Genomic DNA, 24708 nt, shown 5'->3' on the forward strand with positions numbered 1-24708 from the left:
AAGAATTTCCATTAACAATTTAAAACATAATAAAAATTGTAATACCAAATCAAAAACCAAATCAAAAGAAAATAGAAAATAAGAAAAACAAACTCAAAAATGCAAAGAAAAACGACAATCTAAAGTCTAACTTACCTCCTCAGAGCCATAGCCACCTTGCATTTGTTGTTGCTGTTGAGACCAATAATCATAAGAAACATTATCCGCGGTGTTTGTTTGATTATCTAAACTAGGATCATTGTTATTGTAATGTTGTTGTTGCTGTTGATGTTGTGAGGGATCATAATAGGCTTGGGTATAACCTTGATGTTGTTGGAAATCTGGCTGCATATATGATGACTGTTGCTGCTGCTGTTGTTGTTGTTGATAAACATCTTGTGGATTATTGGGATCCAAAGATTGTTGCTGTTGCTGAAGATCTTGATTTAGTGGCTGGTCATGTTGTTGCTGATATGGATCTACCAATGATGCTGGTTGCTGTAATGCGTCTGTGGCCATTAGGGGTACTTGCTGTGCCGTTTGTGGTTGTTGCATTACTTCAGGATTATAAAAAGTTGGCTGTTGCTGTGTTTGTTGGTCCGTTTGATTGTTTTGATATTGTAAATTCAATTCACTAAACTGTTTATTGATTTCCATAAATTGTTGATCAATTTGTTGTTGTTGATAATTGTAGGAGGGATCCATAACCTGTTGACTTTGTTGTGGCTGCTGGCCATCTATTAAAGATGCACCTGTTGCAGTTGCAGCTGCAAAACCATAATCTGTTTTGTATTGTTGAGCCATTTGCCGAAGACTTTGCAACCATTTTTGTTCCTCCAATTGTTGTTGTGAAGAGTTAAGGTTACCATCGCCAGCACCATCTTCATCTTGACCCTGTTGCTGTTGATCATCAATGGTTTTCTCCAAAACAGGATCATAGTATTTCAAACGATCAGCCAATTCATAGACCTGAAAAGAAAGCGGAAAGTGGAGTGTGAGTTTTCTTAGTGTGAGTAGAACACCCCATATTTTATTTACCTTATTAATGAAACTGCCTTCATATTTTGAGGGGTCTCTTGTAATGTGCACCGCAATTTGTTCCAAATACATTAAACTCTTCAAATGGAAGCCATAATCCAATAAACGTGTGGCCAAAAGGAATTTATAAGGCTATGAAGGAGGGTAGAGAAAATCAATATTAGTTCTCCATAGTAAAAGGTAATTGAAAAAGACACCCACCTGGAATTCAACAATGGAGAATTTCTCATCATTCAGGGAACAGGCGTATTCATAAATCTCAGTCATTATAATGGCTTCGTTGTGGGCAAAGTCTTGGAATTGTTTATAGTGAGATGAACCCAATAAGACCAATCTGAAAATTAGACAATTTGAAATTAATATAAATAACGTGGATATAAAATGTAAATCGTGTGGATAAGGTCTATAATGGGCCTTCGTTGTTTAGATAACGTATATAAAGCAGCTTGTTACTTAGATAACGCAGATAATGTATAACCGTTATTTAGATAACGTGGATAATGTATCTACATCATTTAGATAATCTGGATAATCTATTTAACTTATCAGGATAACGTGGATAATATTATATCTACGTTATTCAGATAACGTGGATAATGTATGTACGTTATTCAGATAACGTGGATAATGCATCTACGTTACTTAGATAACATAAATAATGTATCCACGTTATTTAGATAACGTGGATAATGTATCTACCTTATCTGGATAATGTGGATAATGTATCTACCTTATCTGGATAACGTGGATAATGTATCTATGTTATTTAGATAGCGTGGATAATGATCTACGTTATTTAGATAACGTGGAGGATATGTCTACGTTATTTAGATAACGTGGATAATGTATCTACGTTATTTATACAACGTGGATAATGTATCTACGTTATTTAGATAATGTGGATAATGTGTCTACGTTATTTAGATAACGTGGATAATGTAACTTCGTTATGTAGATAACCATATCTGGACAAAGTGGAAAATATCTACGCTATTTTGACAAGGTGGATAATGTAGCAACGTTATTTATATAACGTGGATAATGTATCTACGATATTTAGATAACTTGGATAATGTATCTACCTTATCTGGACAACGTGGAAATGTATTTACGCTATTTAGATAACGTGGATAATGCATCTACGTTATTTCTACAACGTGGATAATGTATCTACGTTATTTCTACAACGTGGATAATGTATCTACGTTATTTAGATAACATGGATAATGTGTCTACGTTATTTAGATAACGTGGATAAAGTATCTACGATATTTAGATAACGTGGATAATGTATCTACCTTATCTGGACAACGTGTAAATGTATCTACGCTATTTAGATAACGTGGATAATGCATCTACGTTATTTCTACAACGTGGATAATTTATCTACGTTATTTCTACAACGTGGATAATGTATCTACGTTATTTAGATAACATGGATAATGTGTCTACGTTATTTCTACAACGTGGATAATTTATCTACGTTATTTCTACAACGTGGATAATGTATCCACGTTATTTAGATAACATGGATAATGTGTCTACGTTATTTAGATAACGTGGATAAAGTATCTACGATATTTAGATAACGTGGATAATGAATCTACCATATCTGGAAAACGTGGAAAGGTATCTACGCTATTTAGATGACGTTGATAATGTATCTACGTTATTTGGATAAGGTGGATAATGTATCTACGTTATTTAGATAACTCGGATAGTGTATCTACGTTATTTAGATAACGTGGATAATGTGTATACATTATTTAGATAACGTGGATAATGAATCTACCATATCTGGATAACGTGGATAATGAATCTACCATATCTGGATAACGTGGGAATGTATCTACGCTATTTAGATGCCGTGGATAATGTGTCTATGTTATTTATATAACGTGGATAATGTATCTACGTCATTTATATAACGTGGATAATGTATCTACGATATTTAGATAACGTGGATAATGTATCTACGTTATTTGGATAAGGTGGATAATGTATCTACGTTATTTAGATAACTCGGATAGTGTATCTACGTTATTTAGATAACTCGGATAGTGTATCTACGTTATTTAGATAACGTGGATAATGTGTACATTATTTAGATAACGTGGATAATGAATCTACCATATCTGGATAACGTGGAAATGTATCTACGCTATTTAGATGCCGTGGATAATGTGTCTATGTTATTTATATAACGTGGATAATGTATCTACGATATTTAGATAACGTGGATAATGTATCTACGTTATTTGGATAAGGTGGATAATGTATCTGTGTTATTTAGATAACGTGGATAATGTGCATACGTTATTTAGATAACGTGGATAATGAATCTACCATATCTGGAAAACGTGGAAAGGTATCTACGCTATTTAGATGACGTTGATAATGTATCTACGTTATTTGGATAAGGTGGATAATGTATCTACGTTATTTAGATAACTCGGATAGTGTATCTACGTTATTTAGATAACGTGGATAATGTGTATACATTATTTAGATAACGTGGATAATGTGTCTATGTTATTTATATAACGTGGATAATGTATCTACGTCATTTATATAACGTGGATAATGTATCTACGATATTTAGATAACGTGGATAATGTATCTACGTTATTTAGATAACTCGGATAGTGTATCTACGTTATTTAGATAATGTGGATAATGTATATTCGTTATTTAGATAACGTGGATAATGTGTATACGTTATTTAGATAACGTGGATAATGTGTCTACTTTATTTAGATAACGAGGATAATGTATCTACGTTATTTAGATAACGTGGATAATGCATCTACCATATCTGGATAACGTGGAAAGGTATCTATGCTATTTAGATAACGTGGATAATGTATCTACGTTATTTGGATAAGGTGGATAATGTATCTACGTTATTTAGATAACTCGGATAATGTACCTGTGTTATTTAGATAACGCGGATAATGTGTATACATTATTTAGATAACGTGGATAATGAATCTACCATATCTGGATAAAGTGGAAATGTATCTATGCTATTTTGATGCCGTGGATAATGTTTCTAGGTTATTTATATAACGTGGATAATGTATCTACGTTATTTAGATAACGTGGATAATGTGTCTACGTTATTTAGATAATGTGGATAATGTATCTACGTTATTTAGATAACGTGGATAATGTGTCTACGTTATTTAGATAACGTGGATAAGGCATCTACCTTATCTGGATAACGTGGATAAGGCATCTACCTTATCTGGAAAACGTGGAAATGTATCTACGCTATTTAGATAACGTGGATAATGTATCTACGTTATTTCTACAACATGGATAATGTATCTACGTTATTTCTACAACGTGGATAATGTATCTACGTTACTTAGATAACGTGGATAATGTGTCTACGTTATTTAGATAACGTGGATAATATATCTACGTTATTTAGACAACGTGGATAATGTATCTACGTTTTTTAGATAACGTGGATAATTTATCTACGTATTTTGAATAACGTGGATAATTCATCTACTTTATCAGAATAAGGTGGATAATACATATATCTAAATAATCTTCAGGAGGCAGAAGGACCTTATAGAGAGATGTCTTCTATTGATGGCGTCGCTTCGGATATCTTTTTTTTTAGGTAGAAGGCAATTTAAAGGTCATCTATAGATAAAAAACCCCTGGAGAATTTTCTTTAAATGTCCTTGGTGGCCTTTAAAAAAACAGAAACTCTTCCTGATGCTTTTAAATACAGAAGACCCTTGGGCGGCCTTCTATAGATAAATGATCCTTTAGGAAACTAGGAAGGACGACGACTTCTCTATACAGGAAAGTCTCTTTAGAGCTCCTCTCAATCTAGGAATGAGTCTTTAGAGGCCTTTTTATATGGAAGTCTGTTTATATACCTTTTTATGTAGGGAAGAAGGTTTAGCAGTCTTTTCTATAACCATTTGAGGTTTTCTTTATATTCGAAAGACCCTTTAGAAGTCTTTGGTATTGTGAAGACCCTTTGAAATTCTGCTTTACATTGGGAAGACCTTTAGAGATGTTCTCTATATATAGAAAATTCTTGAGAGGAATTATCTATAGAGTAGTCACTTCGCAGGCCTTCTCTGTATAGAAATGACCCTTTAAGAGACGAGAAGAACCGTTAGAGATCTATATATATATATATACAAAACCAGACCCTTCTCTTTTATAGATAAGACCCTGTATACGTCTTCTCGTTATACACAAGATTCCTGTGGAGGTCTTTTCCATACACAGAAGACCTTCAGAGCTCCTTATATGAAGACGACCCTTTTAAAGTCCTCTATAAAGAAAGGTCTGAGGTTGTTTAGAGTTATAAAAACAACATATTTTTTTTAAACTTACTTTGGCAAATGTTGCTGCAATGATGTCTCCTGTGTTGCCGATTCCTGATAACGACCAAAATTAACCTGGGCCATTAAATAACAGAAATGGGCTGCATATAAATCACCACGATTGAAGAGAGAATCACCCAAAGTTGTAATCGCCTTACGATCCAATTCTGGTTTTTGTGAAGTATTCGATAGAATCATAGATAAATGTGGACGCCAATCACCCCATTTTTCATCTTGTACACAAGTCACCGAAGAAGGTGTACGGCCACTCATTAGCTGATATAGCGTTTGCAGAGGATCATTCAAAGCCAATTTATTGGCAAATTTCATCATGACATTGGCGTGAGAACGACGATCCAATTTGGAGGCCAAAAATAGGGCATGACCCCATAAATTGTTATCAGTGGCCCAATCTAAGGCTTCATTGACATTGCCATAGAGTAGATAGTTTCGGAATTTCTCAGTTATTTCAGATTCTGTGAGAGGGCAACTATTGGGGGCCTTTGATTCCTTGGGTTCATCTTCAGCACTATCGGCATTGGTTTTTTCTTCCTGCTCGTGGAGAGGTATGGTTTCTGGTTTTTCTATTTCTTCATTGGTTTCCTTGGAGGCTTCCTCTTCTGCTGCTGTTACTGCTGCCACGGGGGAATTGGAACCCGATTTAGATTTCAAGGAGTTATTCAAAGTAGAGTTGGGTGTTTGATAGGCAAATTGTTGTTGATTTTTCAACAACAATTCGGCAATGTCGGTGCCCACAACCATCTGGAAAAGAAATGAAAGAAGGAAATGATTAATAAAAAAAATGTATTTTTGTTGTTTTGTTTCTATCTAAACTTACCCCATTTTGTTTCAGTAGTAAAATCAAAAGATTCCACATCAGCGTATAGGAGGCCCTGTATTTCTCCGCATTGTTGCTAATCAATTGTTTGGCATAGATTGTCGTTTCCATTGGACCCAAACGTATTTGCTCTTGGCAAAATTCTATAACAGTTTTCTTGTGAGTCAAACCTCTTACCAGAGGTCCGGGGAAGACTTTGAAAAGTTTTCTAGTCTCATCGTTGGGCTTGAATTTCAACAACTTGACAATGTTGCTAATGTGTCCGTGGGGTGTATATTTGGGCTTCACGGTTACCAATATACCGGAACCGAAACTAACCACTGCATGTTCGTTGATAAATTTGCAAGGAGTCAAACGTTGTGGCTCCGTTGCAATAGGATCTGGATCGCGTACACCAGATCTGAGAATAAAAACAATGTAATTAGTTAGTAAGGAAATTTGGATGGGTTTAGTAGAAAAAAAGCTAATTGTTCCAATTTTGTAATAAAACTAAAGAAAAATTATAAAATTCCATGCAAATTAAAGAAAAAAAAACTAAATGCAAATAATAAAAAACCTTGCAAAAAAGAAGAGAACAAATCAGCATTGAAATTATAAAAACACAGAAACATGCTCCAGAGTACAGAGTATTTTTTGCATGCTCAGCAGCCACGAGTTATGTACATCCATCAAAGAGAACAAGAGTATGCAAATGAAAAGAGAGTTTTTAGTGAGTGTCCCCACTGGCTAAAGAAATCAGCATGACATGCAAAAATGACAAAACAACAATGTGAATGTAAATGACCCAAGAAATGATGATGATAATGCAGAAATTATGTGAAAACAACGATAACGAAAAGAAAATTATTTACATTATCCCCTTATTTGGGGAGCTAAGATATCAACCAACCAAACCTAACCCAATATACCTTAGGAAACAAATTAAAAAAAAATTATTCCGAACAAGGCGCGGGGTGTGTCATAGTGTAAATGGCTGAGAAAATTTGATTGGTATGCTACAAACTGGTCTTCAGAACAGGGTGCATTTAGTAGATATCACTTGGAAGAAACTTTGGAACATGAAAAACAGATTCAATCAACTCAGTCTATATGAACTTTCGGGCCATTATCGAGGAAAGTATTGGCTTCTTATAGAAGAAAACATATCTGCTATATCTGAATAAAGTGAATAAATAATCTTTAACAGAAGGCCCTTAAAGAGTATTTCTATTGTTAAAAGACAGACCCCTTCTATGAATAGAAGACACATTGGAGGTTCTATAAATATAGAAACTCTTTTAAGGTTTCTAAAGAAAGAAGACCCTTTGGAGGCCTATATAGAAAAATACCCTTTTTATAGCCTCAGCATTTATGCTAACGAACACTTTTATACGGGCAAAATGTGCCTCATCGAAATGATGGTTGTAGACCCCAAATATGTTTGGACGAAATACGTTTCAGACAATTTGGAGTCGATTTAGCAATGTCCCCTGTCAGGGGTAACAATCTTGACGCGATACAGGGTCTTAGGTCGCAATTTCTCGATACTCGACATGGCATCTTAAACGGACTAGCAGAGCTCCGTTTTACTTGACTTTTTGAGTGTGAGAAAGTGCGGCTGACCAAAGGTTATCCAGGTAGTGATCTCCTACCCATCAGAGATCCCCCAACACCGGGGTGTTATGCGTAATACTCGCGCCTATCGCTGTTTTAAGGTTTGCAGTGGGGTACCTAAAACTGTATTCAAACGGAGCCTCGTTGACACCTGGGAGAATCAACGAGTAACGAACCTGTTCTTCTGTCAATGCCCTTACCGTGGTAAGGAGGCAATGCCACGGCTGACCTCCCATCCTTCCCTTAAATTATATAGCTCATGGATAACAGAACTTTTTAAAAAACAAAAAAACCTCTAAAAAACTAAAAACCCCGACTGATGTTGGTGTGGATGCCTTGGCACCCTCAGTCTTCACTCCCACAAGCGCAACTACCTCCCTCTCGTTGACGATTAGGAACATTTAATCTCGTCCTCCACTTTGCGTGGTACCCCAACCAGGGGTCAGGTTGACAGCCCTACTTTAGACATTATAAATGACAGTCTAAATAGACAGAGTAGGGTCCTCCTATCCAAGATAGATGAGAACTTTCTCACACCAACAAACTTAGATGACGAACAGGTCGACGAGGTGAATGACTCAACTCTAACCAACGAGGAAGAAATAATGGAAACCACCATTATTCCCTCCACAGGTCAAGCTGAGTCGTCACCTCTGTCCGACAATATCGTTCCTCCAATTTGTTCAGGAGAAAAATCCTCACAGCTTCTTAGAAAAACTGCGGTAGATGAAGTTGTCGGAGAGTGTGACGCAACCATGGAGGTCATGGATGAGTCGCAAAAACCCTCAACCTCAAAACGCGCAAGTAAAGAAGCTATGGATAGGAAAGACTATCGTTTTGCAAACTCGTATTGCAGGCCCCTTCGGTCGGCAGGGGTGGGAAAGTGAGGCGTAAGAATGTTAAAAAAAAAGAAAAAAAGAGCCATATCGGTCCACTCCTTCAGGTACCTCCCCCACAAAAATTCGGAAATGTTCAGAAAAATTGTGCTGACCATAAATCTTAAAAGTAGTAACAGATTTGGTCCATACTTTACACATCCAATTTCTACCAATATGGACTATATCGGTCCACTCCTTCGGGTACCACCCACACAAAATTTCGGAAAAGTTCAGTATAGGACCTGCTCTCGAATCACTTTGATTTTTGTTGTATCAACTTGTATTTGCTGTCCCCATTACGGCAGTACAAATTTTAGCAGGGGCAAGTCCATACTTCCTGAGAAAATAGCCCGAAATTGTAAAAAAACCCTATGGCACCAAGTGTAGAGGTTGGAGCGCATGATAACTCTTGCGCTGATGAACCGATTTGGTCCAAAATTTGTCCAAACATAGTTTAAGTTCGAAGATGAGCCATATCGGTCCACTCCTTCAAGTGCCTCCCCCACAAAAGTGCGAAAATTTGGGAAAAGTGCAGTATAGGACCTGCTCTCGAATCACTTTGATTTTTGTTGTATCAACTTGTATTTGCTGCCCCCATTACGGCAGTACAAATTTTAGCAGGGGCAAGTCCATACTTCCTGAGAAAATAGGCCGAAATTGTAAAAAAAGCCTATGGCACCAAGTGTAGTGGTTGGAGCGCAAGATAACTCTCGCGCTGATGAACCGATTTGGTCCAAAATTTGTCCAAACATAGTTTAAGTTCGAAGATGAGCCATATCGGTCCACTCCTTCAGGTGACTCCCCCACAAAAGTGCGAAAATGTTTGGAAAAATTGTGCGGACGATAATTCTCAAAGGTAGTAAATGATTTGGTCCACACTTTTCATATGTAATATCTCTACGGGACATATATAGGTTCAAATATGGACTATGTAAATCCACACCATTGAGTACCTCCCACACAAAATTTGGGAAAAGTGCAGTTTAAGGCCTGTTCTCGAATCGTTTTGCTTCTTTTTGTAACAGCTGGTATTCACTGAGAAAATGATCCGAAAGCTGTAAAAAATCCCAACTTCACCGTGTGGAGTGGCTGAAGCGCACGAGAACTTACGAATGAATCATTCAAAAGTTGATCTTCAAATCCCATTGATTTTCGTTGTAGCAAATTGTATTCGCTTTCCCTATTACGACGGTACAAGTTTTTTCGGGGACAAGTCCTTATTTCTTGAGGTAATGGCCCAAAAGCTGCTGACATCAAATAAACAGGATAGTACGCAAGATAACCCTCGAAGGAAGAAACTGATTTGCTCCAAACGTGGTACATCGTATTATATAGACTTCAGAAGTATTGCGTGTTTCTTCTTTTCTTTAGGTCGAAGGTGTCTGATACTTTTTTACTTGTTAGGTCTTCTGTGTATAAAATACCCTTCAGGGTTGTTCTTTATCCTTTCAATGACATCTCTTTATAAGAAAATCCCTTTAGAGGAATTTTCTATATTTAAGAGTGCATCTTTAGAAGTCCTTTCTATATAATAAAGACAATTTAGAGAACTTTAAGATGTAGGTAAGAGACTTTAGAAGTCCTTTTTTTATTTAGGGAAAATTGCTTTGAAGTCTTCTTTATATTGGAAAGTCCATGTAGAAACTTTGACATATTTTCACTTTATGTGATTCATAGACTACTTTGTTTGGCAACGCAATTAGGGGATGCGAACAACCCTTTCTGCGGCGAGAGATGAGCCACCTTCTATATAGGTATCCTACCTTCTTTGCAGATCTCTTATATGTGGAAAAACCCCTTTGTATGTCTTCTTTATAGTGGGAAGATCCATTAGAGATATTTTCTATAGAAGAAGCATTCTCTATAAAAAAGAAGAAGCCCTTAGAGACATTTTCTATACAAAAAAGATCCTTCTGAGGTCTACTTTATGTGGGAAAGTCTCTATACATATATGGAAGACAATTTAGAAGCCTTTAAGGTGTAATTAATTCCCTTTGGAAGTATTTTTTATATAGGAAAGACCATTTCTAACTCTTCTTTATATTGGAAAGTCCCTTTGGAATCCTTCTATATAGTGAAGACCCGTTGCAGATTTTTTCTCTATGTTGAAAATTCTTTGCATGTCTCCATTAAAGTGGGTAGACCAACTAGACTCATTTTATTACAACACCACTTGTAGTTTTTTTCATGTCTGAAATACTCAGGACATGCAAGCCAACATTACTCTGAAGGGATTTTGCACCGCCGAGAATTTTGATGTTCTGGTCAGGGATTGAACAGCAGACCTTCTAAGTGCAAGGCTGATGTGCTTACCACTGCACCATGGTCGCTCTCAGAACCTTTAGAGGTCTTGCCTAAATAAGGAGAACCCTTTAGAAGTTTTCTTTATAAATTGAAGACTTTATAAAGGACTTATGTGTATAGGAAGTACTCTTTATGTACAGAAAACCCTTTAAAGGCCCTCCGAATGTACAGAAAATCATCTAGAGGTCTTCTCGGTACACAAAATGTACCTTTAGAGGTCAACTCTATATGAGAACAATTACAGGTTTTCTATATCTTTTCTCAGAAAGTATGGACTTGCCCCTGAAAAAAAAAACGTGTACAAACGAGTACAAGTTGTTACAACAATAATCATAATAATGTTGTGCGGGAGGTACTCGAATGAGTGCACCTGTCGGCCAAAGATCAGCTTGTATAGTCCATATTCGAACCTGATTTTTGGCTCACAGAAATATTACGATTTGCAAAGTATGGACCATCTCTGTTATAGATCCAAATTCTCTAAAACAGATTTCATCCAAACCATTCTAAAGACTGAGAGTATAAAAAACCTTCGATATACAAAAAATTGTTTTGAGTGTTTTGTTTTGATGTCAGATATAAAGAAAAAACTTTAGAGTTTCTATTTAAAGATCTTCACTATATTCTGAAGACCCTTTATAAAAAAGCGGATACATTTAAAGTATTTTTTGTACAGAAAACTTCGTAGAATTTTTCCCAAAAAAGGATTAATTTTTGAGACCTCAATACATGCACAATAGACTCTCTAACCTACGAAAATGTAATGAGGAGGGGGGGAGGGGGTGTGTGTGTTGAAATGGAAGAAATCAGAAAGGCGGCCCTGTAACACCGATATTCACAAAATATTCTCCTTTTTATCTCTATCAATATTGGCTTTCTCAGAGCACATATAATTTACAACATCCTATCACTGAAACTTATAACTAGATACCTAGACATAACTATTAACAGATAGACACAAATGACATGCATTTTATAGATTAATATAAATCTTAATACTATTTTACATTAAGTTATTACTGATTCTGTATATTAATCGTCTTCTTAATACCGCCCTCAGAGAGTTAATTTATAGAAGTTCAATAGATTCTTAATCTAACCTTAAAAATATAACAAGAGAAATACACATAGAAAATTGAAAGTAGAGAAAATATACTCAAAGGACTTGAGAATGGTTTTTGGCATGCAAATATTATAGAGAAAAGTAATCAGGGTTACTATAGGAAGTCATCGATTGCTATTAAAATCATATCATCGAATCAGATGAAGCCTGACGCGTGACTATAACAACCCTGATTGTTGTTATTATACATTATATGGCGTACATATATAGAAAGACATATAAAGGGTAACCCCAGAAGGTGTAATAAAAGGGAACCCCACAAGAATGTATATAAGTTGAAATCGTTTATAACGACGAAATCCAATAGTCCCAAACTTCTGCTAGTCCTTTATAGCCCACACCTACATACATATGTAAGTGTATCGCTAATAGCGAATAATTATGTCGGTCCCTTAAATGTTGCCATAAACGATTTCGACTGTATTTAAAAAGGGTCTTAATAAATGTACAGAGAAACGTTGTAAACGAGAGGTAACCAACCAATCGATGTTTTTTCTTACGGCACATAACGGTAGATATAAAGAGAGTATACAAGACGAGACTGAGAGAGAGAGTTTCTGTTTTGCAACATAAATATAAATGAAAAAATAATATGTTCGGCTTTCGGAACTTTGTATACCCTCCATTATAGGGAACATTAAAATCTCCGATAATTTTCACCTGTTATCGGGTTTTACCCTCATATAGGCTCTACTTTGAAACATGGAACAATGTACACATTTTCTTCGTGGGAAATTTATCGGACTACTGGCCTACTTAAGTGTCAAATTACAGCAAATTTCGACAGAAAATTTAGCTAATATACTCAAAATATCCTCTCAAATCGAGAGATATGAGGTTTGTACCGGAACGCTTTCTGTGGGGAAGCCCCTTAATGTAAAATTACCACAAATTTTGTTAAATAAGTGGATACAATTCTCAAAAACTTAAAAACGAGAGATACAATTATGAACATATGGACTATACCGGTATTTTTCGTAGGGAAGCTTACTAAGCACTAGGGACCTTAAATATCAAATTACAGCTAATTCGATCAGTAAGTAATATTTGCAAACAATCCCGCGGCAGCGTGTTCTTTCGTACCGTATTGACCCGAGACCATAGTGTTTCGGCCAGAGGCTGCCAACCCAGGCCAACGTAGGCTTCACGCTACTACAACAACAACAATATGTGCAAAGTACAGGTCATCCAAGGTGCCCTTATATGGGGCTAATCCAAAATGTAGATCTACGTTAACCAATTTTTGAGGAAAAAAAATTTCTGATCTCAAATATTTAAGTACAGTTGATTCAGTCAGGAAATATAATAAAAATCTTTACATAATAATTGTTCCACAAACATTGGGACAAGGGAGACTTCGCTCATATCAATGAGTGGATGAGAAAAATCCAAAAACAAGAAAAAATCGCTGGAGGGATTTTCACATAAATCGCGATCAAAGTTCACATTTGTAGCGTTTTTAGGTTTTCACGATTTTGCTTGGAAACCGCAAGTCATATCGTAATGGGACTAAAGAAAATGTTGTAGAGGATTTTCACTGCTACAACATTTTCTTTAGTCCGATTACGAAAAGGCTTGCGATTTCCATTTAAAATCGTGAATACTTAAAAAACCCCTAAACTGTGAAATTTGACCGCGATTTATTTAAAAATCCCTCCGGAGATTTTTGATTTTTCTCATCTATGAACATTGTAGTTTAAAAATCCGCAAAAACTTCCCTGGTGTAAGTACCTTTCATTTAAAGTTAGTTAAGGCGCACCGTGATCTGTAACCGGGAGCTACAGTTATATGGGATCTATTCCGGGACGTGCTTCGATGTTCACAGTTTTATGTAGGTTGTAAGCAGAAACAAAATAAAGTGGGCAGTAAGTACATTCAAACCCTATAAGTCACCTGGTCCAGATGGAGTAATTCCTGCGATGCTTCATTTTGCCGCACCGCAGATATACCAAATGCTGGAGGAGATCTTTAGGGCCTGTTTGTTTCTTTCCTGCGTACCAGATCTGTGGAAAGAGGTAAAGGTAACTTATATCCCCAAAGCGGGGAAAGCCAGTCACTCTGCACGGAAAGACTACAGACCTATTAGCCTATCCTCCTTTCTCCTCAAGACACTCGAACGACTGATCGATCTGGAGATTAGGAGCTTTGTAGACACTGCCTCGCTGAGCAACTCGCAGCATGCCTTCATGAAAGGTAAATCTGTCGAAACTGCTCTTCATGAGGTCGTGGGTTTCATTGAGAGAAATATGGAGAATTCAAACTTTACCTTGGCGGCTTTTCTGGATATAGAAGGAGCCTCTCGCTTAGAGCGGTCAACACCCCGGAAACCCTGTTCTGCTGGATAAAGAGAATGCTGGAGAGCAGGATCATTAATTCCAGCATTGGGGAGTTGACAACAAGGAAGACAGTAACTAGAGGTACTCCCCAGGGAGGTTACTCTCACCGCTGCTGTGGCTACTTGTGATAAACAATATTTTGGCGGAATTCGACAATCAGGGCATCAAGGTTGTCGCATACGCGGATGAAGGGGTTTTACTAATAACTGGCAAATTCTTGTCCACCATTTTGGGAGCTTATGCAAAGAGCCTTATCAAAGCTGTCCCGTTGGGCCACCACAAATGGCCTTGGTGTAAATCCAACGAAAACAGAACTGGTATTGTTCACCAGAAAGCGTAAGCTCGGCGACTTCATACCACCAACATTGGATGGAGTGCAGTTACATCTATCTCCTGAGGCCAAATACCTAGATACAATCCTGGATTCTCAATTGAGATGGAAAAGGAAGGTCGAGGAACGGACGAAGAGAGGTATGATCGCACTCTATTCATGTAAGAATTCGATTGGGAAAAGTTGGGGATTAAATCCAGCTATTATACACTGGTTTATAATACTGTTGTGAGACCCATCCTATCCTATGGATGTCTTGTCTGGTGGCATGCGCTTCGACATAAATCGAACTCTGGCAACATAGACAAGGTGCAAAGGGCAGCCTCGATCCTGATAACTGGAGCTTTTAGAAGTACACCACAAGCAGCTCTGAATGCGATGCTAAACCTCTTGCCCACGAGACTTAGCATCAAAGGTCAAGCAGCACGTAGTGCCCTAAGGCTACATGAATTGAATCGTTGGCGTGACAGCACCTATGGTCATGCATGCATTCTTCGGGAGCTACTGCCAAACCTTAGCTTGAATCAGCAGGGGAAGTTCAGCGACTACTTATCACCAATCCATAGATTGGATGATTTTGAGGTCGTTATCCCTAGTAGAGATGACTGGATCCGTAGTAATCCTCCTCTGGACGGTCTGGCTTTCTATACAGACGGTTCCAAGATGGAAGAAGGTACCGGAGCTGGCGTCTACTGCGAAAAGCTTTGCCTCGAATACTCATATTGGTTGAACAGCGACTGTAGTGTTTTCCAAGCAGAAATCTTCGCGATAAAAATGGCCGCAGAGTTGTTAAAAAGTCTGAATGCTGAAATCTTTGAACCGGTGACTATCTTCGTTGATAGTCAGCCGGCTCTTAAAGCCATCAAATTCCCCAATATCAAGTCTGAGGCCGTTCTTGAGTGTAGAACTGCTTTGGCGAACCTCAATAACGCTGTCCGACTCTGCTGGGTACCGGGACACTGTGACATTGTGGGAAACGAGAAGGCAGATGAACTGGCAAGACATGGATCTCAATCAACAAGTCAAGCTATCACTGATTCTATCAAACCACCCATATGTCACGTTTTTCGGAAGGTGGAGACGTTCTTTGAAGAACAAGCCAATGAACTATGGCATAATGAACCAAGGTGCAACGTGTCAAGGGCCATTTGGCCGAATCTTTCAACAAAGAGAACAACTTCACTTTTAAGTTTGCGTAAGTCAGAAATCAGGGTATTGACGGGAGTCATTACCGGCCATTGCAACATCCGAGCTTTTATCGGCAAATGGGAGGATGATGGCGTGGACTATTGCAGGCTCTGTGAAGATGAGGAGGAAACGGAGACGATCGAGCATATTTTATGTCGTTGCCCGATGTGAACTCGAAAGCGATATAGATTAACAGGAATACGCTTTCCTCCAAGCTTAACCTTCTACTCAAACATGGAACCAACAATCATAAACAACATCATCAAAAATCTGAATTGGCTGGGACGGCGCGACCCATAAGCGTAACTACTTCTCTGACAGTTTTTTCCACCATCGCCAAATAAACCACCCTCTCTTTATTTATTATATCTTCATTATATATCTTATAATTAATTCATTTATTATTACTCTCCAAACCACACCCCCCTTTTTTCTTTATTCTCCTCTCTTTTCTCTTCTCTTTTCAGGTAATTCTGAACCTCCTTTTTTCTTTATGGATGATCACAATGGACCGAAAGGTCTCCGAGTGGCGTAGTCAATATACATATATATTGACTCTACACATCCCCAAACCTAACCTAACCTAACCTAACCTAGTTAAAAGACCTCTTATTGAGGACTTCCATAGAAAGAAAAACGTTATAGACGTCTTCCATAGATAGAATACCTCCTATTGAGGTCTTAGGAACACCGAAAAACTCTAATCAAATCCTTCAATAAATTCAAGACCTACCATTGAGTTATTTCTTATATAGAAGACTTCCTAATGCCTTGAAAATAATTTATCCATATTCTCTCTCTCTCTATGTCAGCCGTAATTAATTATAAAAGGGGAAAAAAACTCTTCCGTACATTGATGCTTCCCTGTACATATATTATACCCCTTAGTATACCAGAAACACTAAACTTAGCCATAAATAGGGTATTAAAAGCCTTGAAATATTTCCTCATATAAAATTACACATAAAAAAGAAATTTATAACCAAAATCAAAGACAACCACAGACAGATAGATATATAAATAGAAGAAATATTCCATTAGATAAAACATATTTTTATACTCCAATATCTCTAGCAATACCACAAAATGCTTCACTTAGCTAGTATATAAGTATGTAGATAAGTCTATGTTATAGGTATGTATGTGTTTTTTTTATTAAAAGCACCTTGATTCCGCATAATCAGAACGTGCATAATACATTGCCGCTGCTGCTGCTCCGGATGCCACTGTGGCGGCGACCGTTGGCATATAATATCCACCATGAATTTGTGAAAGATTTGTTTGGGAATGAGCCGTTGAAAGACCACCGCCGCCGCCGCCGATGCCACTATATAAGCTAGTACTTTGATTTAATGAATCCTCTTCCAACATTGTGGAGTTGTGGGTTTGATTGAATGCCATTTGTTGTTGTTGTTGTTGGTGGAGGTAATGATGCTGTTGCTGCTGATGTTGGTGTTGTTGTTGATGATAATGACGATGATATTCATTGGCTTGTGTAATGTAGGCATGGGTATACCTATAGTTTGTTGTTGTTGTTGTTGAAATTTTACCAAAATAGGAACATATTGGAGAAATCATGATGATTTTACAAATATACAAACACTCAAACAAATTTTGAAAAATATTTATTATTTTTTTAAATACAAAATTTTTGATAAATATTTGCTCTGTTCCAGAACCTGCAAGTGGCTACAAATTTTTACTACGATAACATTTTTTCCTTTATGATACCGGAAAAAATAGTAAAAATTATTAGATTCTTGCAGTTCTGGAACAGACCAATAGTAAAAGTGTGTATAATTTAGGTTTGGTCACTTTGTTACTAAAACTGAATGTCAGTAGAGTTAATTACAATATTGTTTTTTTTTTTGTTTTGAAATGCAAATGTTGTTTTTTTTTTTTTGGGTAGTGGATATTTTGGGTAGTATTGTAATTTGTTTTTTTATGGAAATATTAATAATTGTAATTATTGTTGTAGTGGTAGTTAAGGTTTGAAGGGGTATGGGGGTGTTCATGACATATGGAAGTGTAGTTTTTATGTTTATTCAATATTATTTCTTGAAATTGTTTAATTAATTACCATGGTTTCTAATTAAAAATTAGTCAAAGGAAACTACGAAAAAGGAAACACAAACTTTACAAAGGAGTTTAAAAGCAGAGCAGAGTAAAGTATACAACAAGAAACAATTGACAAAACAACGGCAAAAACAAATAACAAACTAAAAGAGCAACAAAGGGAAAGAAATATCGGGTGGCATTCAATGTATGTACTTTACGATTTCAAGGAACTGTCAGAGTTTTGTAAATAATTTTCTATATAATGGGGGAGTTCAAACACAGGCAATCTACAAAAAAAGTTCCACATTTGATTAACAAAAATCTAATTTTTAAACTAAGCTTGAACGACTATCAATAAAAGAAATCGTAAAAGAGCACTCCATATAAGGTAATCAATCTATACAATGCTTCATTAGGAGGTATTCTACCAACAATAATGCACCTTTTTGAGGCCATCCATTGATAAGACCTCATATTGATGGCTTTTGTAGATATAAGCCACACAAGTAGATAGTAGACCTCACATTGAGAAATTTTTTAAATAGAAGACCTTTTTTCGAGTTCTTCCGTAGATATAAAACATTTTACTAAGGCTTTCCATAGATAAAATGTAACCTATTGCGGTCTTCCGTGGATAGAAAACTTCTTAATGAGGTTTTCCATATATATCCGACCTCTTATTGCAGCCTTCTTTAGATATAACATAACTGATTGAGTTCTGAGGAGACCTGTTATCGAGGTCTTCCGTAGATCGTAGACCTTCTACTAAGGTCTTCCATAAAAGGAATACCTCTAATTTAAGTCTTTCCTTAGGTAGGAGATCACTTTCTGAGCTTGTCTATGTAGAAAAGTACTTTCATCAAGGCCTTCTTTATATAGAACATAAAGTATTTCGTACTTATATAGATAGAAGACATCTTATTGAGGTCTCCCAAAGACAAAAGACCTCTTGAAATACCACTTTTTCAGAGTTCCAAGTGATATACAACCATAGATAGAATGCTTTTTTAATCAGTCCTTCCATCATAAAGACCTTTTATTGAAGAGTTCCATAGGTAGAAGTCCTATGATTGGATTCTTCAAAAGGTTAAACTCATTTTATCTCTGTCTCCATAGATATAACCTGTTTTTGGGTACTTCCATAAAGGGAATACCTCTTCTTGAAGTGTCTTATTATGGGTTTCCTTATATATACATGATTTTATATAAAGGACTTATAAGATATTGCCATGCACTCTGGAGATCTTCTTTATATAGAATACCTCCTATTAACTTCTCCCACAGATTGAAGACATCTTATTGAGGTCCTTCGTGATAGAATACCACATATTTGGGTCTTTCGTAAACTGAAAATTCTTTCTTAGAATGAAGATCTATTCGATGTACTACGAAAATTGAAACCCATTTTTAAGATCTTTATAAATATATGACTTATTTTTGAAGCCTTCTATATATAGAAGACTTCTTGTTAATGTCTTATTGAGGTCTTCCTTAGATAGAAGAGCTAATATTGAAGACTTCCTTAGACAAAGGACCACTTATTGAGACCTTCCATAGATAGAAGACCTCTCATGGAGATTTTCTAACCACAGAAGACATCTTATTGAGGTTGTAGATCGTAGGAAAAGCACTTATTAATGTCATATATAGTTGGAATAGCTCTTATCGAGGTATTACGCGTGTAGAAGGCGTCAAGGACGTAAAAAAATAATCGACATCAGAATTCGTATGTAGGTCATCTATAGATAAAAGACACCTCATTGATTGAAGTATTTCTTGAACAGAAAACCGCTTATTAATGTCATCCGAAGATAGAAGAGCTCCTAGTTGAGAACTTGAACTTTTATTAGGATCTTGTATAAAGAGAAGGGTCTATAGAAGCATCCTTTCCTTCAGAAAGGGTCTACAGAACCGCTTTTTCTTTCACAAAAGATCTATAGAAGTATGCTTTCTTTCGGAAGAGGTCTATAGAAGCTGCCTTTTCTTCAGAAAGGGTCTATAGAAACTGTTTTTTCTTCAGAAAGGGTCTATAGAAGCACCATTTCTATTAGAAAGGGTCTATAGAAGCACCCTTTCTTTTAGAAAGGATCTATGGAAGCACCCTTTTTTCAGAAAGGTTCTATAAAAACATCCTTTCTTTCAGAGAATGTCTATAGAAGCACCCTTTCGTTCAGAGAGGGTCCATGGCAGCACTCTTTCTTTCAGAAAAGGTTTACAGAAGCACTCTTTCTTCCAGAAAAGGTCTACAGAAGCACCCTTTCTTCCAGAAAAGGTCTACAGAAGCACCCTTTCTTCCAGAAAAGGTCTATAGAAGCATGCTTTCTTTCGGAAAGGGTCTACAGAAGCAGCCTTTCCTTCAGAAATGGTCTATAGAAGCACCCTTTTTTTAGAAAGGGTCTATAGAAGCACCCTTTCTTTTAGAAAGGGACTAAAAAGGACCCGTTCTTTCAGAAAGGGACTAAAGGACCCGTTCTTTCAGAAATGGTCTAAAAAAGCACCCTTTCTTTCAGAAATGGTCTAAAAAAGCACCCTTTCTTTCAGAAATGGTCTAAAAAAGCACCCTTTCTTTCAGAAATGGTCTAAAAAAGCACCCTTTCTTTCAGAAATGGTCTAAAAAAGCACCCTTTCTTTCAGAAATGGTCTAAAAAAGCACCCTTTCTTTCAGAAATGGTCTAAAAAAGCACCCTTTCTTTCAGAAATGGTCTAAAAAAGCACCCTTTCTTTCAGAAATGGTCTAAAAAAGCACCCTTTCTTTCAGAAATGGTCTAAAAAAGCACCCTTTCTTTCAGAAATGGTCTAAAAAAGCACCCTCTCTTTCAGAAATGGTCTAAAAAAGCACCCTTTCTTTCAGAAATGGTCTAAAAAAGCACCCTTTCTTTCAGAAATGGTCTAAAAAAGCACCCTTTCTTTCAGAAATGGTCTAAAAAAGCACCCTTTCTTTCAGAAATGGTCTAAAAAAGCACCCTCTCTTTCAGAAATGGTCTAAAAAAGCACCCTTTCTTTCAGAAATGGTCTAAAAAAGCACCCTTTCTTTCAGAAATGGTCTAAAAAAGGACCCTTTCTTTCAGAAATGGTCTAAAAAAGGACCCTTTCTTTCAGAAATGGTCTAAAAAAGCACCCTTTCTTTCAGAAATGGTCTAAAAAAGCACCCTTTCTTTCAGAAATGGTCTAAAAAAGCACTCTTTCTTTCATAAATGGTCTAAAAAAGCACCCTTTCTTTCAGAAATGGTCTAAAAAAGCACCCTTTCTTTCAGAAATGGTCTAAAAAAGCACCCTTTCTTTCAGAAATGGTCTAAAAAAGCACCCTTTCTTTCAGAAATGGTCTAAAAAAGCACCCTTTCTTTCAGAAATGGTCTAAAAAAGGACCCTTTCTTTCAGAAATGGTCTAAAAAAGCACCCTTTCTTTCAGAAATGGTCTAAAAAAGCACTCTTTCTTTCAGAAATGGTCTAAAAAAGCACCCTTTCTTTCAGAAATGGTCTAAAAAAGCACTCTTTCTTTCAGAAATGGTCTAAAAAAGCACCCTTTCTTTCAGAAATGGTCTAAAAAAGCACCCTTTCTTTCAGAAATGGTCTAAAAAAGCACCCTCTCTTTCAGAAATGGTCTAAAAAAGCACCCTTTCTTTCAGAAATGGTCTAAAAAAGGACCCTTTCTTTCAGAAATGGTCTAAAAAAGCACCCTTTCTTTCAGAAATGGTCTAAAAAAGCACTCTTTCTTTCAGAAATGGTCTAAAAAAGCACCCTTTCTTTCAGAAATGGTCTAAAAAAGCACCCTTTCTTTCAGAAATGGTCTAAAAAAGCACCCTTTCTTTCAGAAATGGTCTAAAAAAGCACCCTCTCTTTCAGAAATGGTCTAAAAAAGCACCCTTTCTTTCAGAAATGGTCTAAAAAAGGACCCTTTCTTTCAGAAATGGTCTAAAAAAGGACCCTTTCTTTCAGAAATGGTCTAAAAAAGCACCCTTTCTTTCAGAAATGGTCTAAAAAAGCACTCTTTCTTTCATAAATGGTCTAAAAAAGCACCCTTTCTTTCAGAAATGGTCTAAAAAAGCACCCTTTCTTTCAGAAATGGTCTAAAAAAGCACCCTTTCTTTCAGAAATGGTCTAAAAAAGCACCCTTTCTTTCAGAAATGGTCTAAAAAAGCACCCTTTCTTTCAGAAATGGTCTAAAAAAGCACCCTTTCTTTCAGAAATGGTCTAAAAAAGGACCCTTTCTTTCAGAAATGGTCTAAAAAAGCACCCTTTCTTTCAGAAATGGTCTAAAAAAGCACTCTTTCTTTCAGAAATGGTCTAAAAAAGCACTCTTTCTTTCAGAAATGGTCTAAAAAAGCACCCTTTCTTTCAGAAATGGTCTAAAAAAGCACCCTTTCTTTCAGAAATGGTCTAAAAAAGCACCCTTTCTTTCAGAAATGGTCTAAAAAAGCACCCTCTCTTTCAGAAATGGTCTAAAAAAGCACCCTTTCTTTCAGAAATGGTCTAAAAAAGGACCCTTTCTTTCAGAAATGGTCTAAAAAAGCACCCTTTCTTTCAGAAATGGTCTAAAAAAGCACCCTCTCTTTCAGAAATGGTCTAAAAAAGCACCCTTTCTTTCAGAAATGGTCTAAAAAAGGACCCTTTCTTTCAGAAATGGTCTAAAAAAGCACCCTTTCTTTCAGAAATGGTCTAAAAAAGCACCCTTTCTTTCAGAAATGGTCTAAAAAAGGACCCTTTCTTTCAGAAATGGTCTAAAAAAGCACCCTTTCTTTCAGAAATGGTCTAAAAAAGCACTCTTTCTTTCAGAAATGGTCTAAAAAAGCACCCTTTCTTTCAGAAATGGTCTAAAAAAGCACCCTTTCTTTCAGAAATGGTCTAAAAAAGCACCCTTTCTTTCAGAAATGGTCTAAAAAAGCACCATTTCTGTCAGAAATGGTCTAAAAAATCACCCTTTCTTTCAGAAATGGTCTAAAAAATCACCCTTTCTTTCAGAAATGGTCTAAAAAATCACCCTTTCTTTCAGAAATGGTCTAAAAAAGCACCCTTTCTTTCAGAAATGGTCTAAAAAAGCACCCTTTCTTTCAGAAATGGTCTAAAAAAGCACCCTTTCTTTCAGAAATGGTCTAAAAAAGCACCCTTTCTTTCAGAAATGGTCTAAAAAAGCACCCTTTCTTTCAGAAATGGTCTAAAAAAGCACCCTTTCTTTCAGAAATGGTCTAAAAAAGCACCCTTTCTTTCAGAAATGGTCTAAAAAAACACCCTTTCTTTCAGAAATGGTCTAAAAAAGCACTCTTTCTTTTAGAAATGGTCTAAAAAAGCACCCTTTCTTTCAGAAATGGTCTAAAAAAGCACCCTTTCTTTCAGAAATGGTCTAAAAAAGCACCCTTTCTTTCAGAAATGGTCTAAAAAATCACCCTTTCTTTCAGAAATGGTCTAAAAAAGCACCCTTTCTTTCAGAAATGGTCTAAAAAAGCACCCTTTCTTTCAGAAATGGTCTAAAAAAGCACCCTTTCTTTCAGAAATGGTCTAAAAAAGCACCCTTTCTTTCAGAAATGGTCTAAAAAAGCACCCTTTCTTTCAGAAATGGTCTAAAAAAGCACCCTTTCTTTCAGAAATGGTCTAAAAAAGCACCCTTTCTTTCAGAAATGGTCTAAAAAAGCACCCTTTCTTTCAGAAATGGTCTAAAAAAGCACCCTTTCTTTCAGAAATGGTCTAAAAAAGGACCCTTTCTTTCAGAAATGGTCTAAAAAAGGACCCTTTCTTTCAGAAATGGTCTAAAAAAGCACCCTTTCTTTCAGAAATGGTCTAAAAAAGCACCCTTTCTTTCAGAAATGGTCTAAAAAAGCACTCTTTCTTTCATAAATGGTCTAAAAAAGCACCCTTTCTTTCAGAAATTGTCTAAAAAAGCACCCTTTCTTTCAGAAATGGTCTAAAAAAGGACCCTTTCTTTCAGAAATGGTCTAAAAAAGCACCCTTTCTTTCAGAAATGGTCTAAAAAAGCACCCTTTCTTTCAGAAATGGTCTAAAAAAGCACTCTTTCTTTCATAAATGGTCTAAAAAAGCACCCTTTCTTTCAGAAATTGTCTAAAAAAGCACCCTTTCTTTCAGAAATGGTCTAAAAAAGCACCCTTTCTTTCAGAAATGGTCTAAAAAAGCATCCTTTCTTTCAGAAATGGTCTAAAAAAACCCCCTTTCTTTCAGAAATGGTCTAAAAAACACCCTTTCTTTCAGAAATGGTCTAAAAAGCACCCTTTCTTTCAGAAATGGTCTAAAAAAGCACCCTTTCTTTCAGAAATGGTCTAAAAAAACACCCTTTCTTTCAGAAATGGTCTAAAAAAAGCACCCTTTCTGTCAGGAAGAAAAAGGTCTATAGAAGCACCCTTTCTGTCAGGAAGAAAAAGGTCTATAGAAGCACCCTTTCTTTCAGAAAGGGTCTATAGAAGCACCCTTTCTTTCAGAAAGGGTCTATAGAAGCACCCTTTCATTCGGAAAGAGTCTATAGAAGCACCCTTTCATTCGGAAAGAGTCTATAGAAGCACCCTTTGATTCAGAAAGGATCTATAGAAGCACCCTTTGATTCAGAAAGGATCTATAGAAGCACCCTTTGATTCAGAAAGGATCTATAGAAGCACCCTTTGATTCAGAAAGGATCTATAGAAGCACCCTTTCATTCAGAAAGGATCTATTGAAACACCCTTTCTTTCACAAGGGTCTATA

General features: G+C 36.5%; 1 protein-coding gene across 18 annotated transcripts in view; it reads right to left on the reverse strand.

Moving 5' to 3' along the window:
• Positions 1-24708, reverse strand: part of Sec16 (endoplasmic reticulum export factor secretory 16) — a 71007-nt gene that overhangs the window by 32367 nt on the left and 13932 nt on the right. For 9 of the 18 annotated variants that reach the window (XM_073972576.1, XM_073972582.1, XM_073972583.1 and 6 more), the window contains 6 exons: positions 17132-17482; positions 6214-6613; positions 5386-6137; positions 1219-1351; positions 1018-1149; positions 136-948 (listed from right to left, as the gene is read on the reverse strand). In XM_073972576.1, coding sequence (XP_073828677.1) covers positions 136-948; positions 1018-1149; positions 1219-1351; positions 5386-6137; positions 6214-6613; positions 17132-17482 — 2581 coding nt within the window. The remainder of the gene's footprint in view (positions 1-135; positions 949-1017; positions 1150-1218; positions 1352-5385; positions 6138-6213; positions 6614-17131; positions 17483-24708) is intronic. The other 9 variants (XM_073972591.1, XM_073972585.1, XM_073972593.1 and 6 more) reach the window with 1 other exon arrangement.

This window comes from Musca autumnalis, unplaced genomic scaffold (assembly GCF_047663935.1).
Source record: "Musca autumnalis isolate F117 unplaced genomic scaffold, ASM4766393v1 scaffold_3, whole genome shotgun sequence".
Classification (NCBI taxonomy): Eukaryota; Metazoa; Arthropoda; class Insecta; order Diptera; family Muscidae; genus Musca; species Musca autumnalis.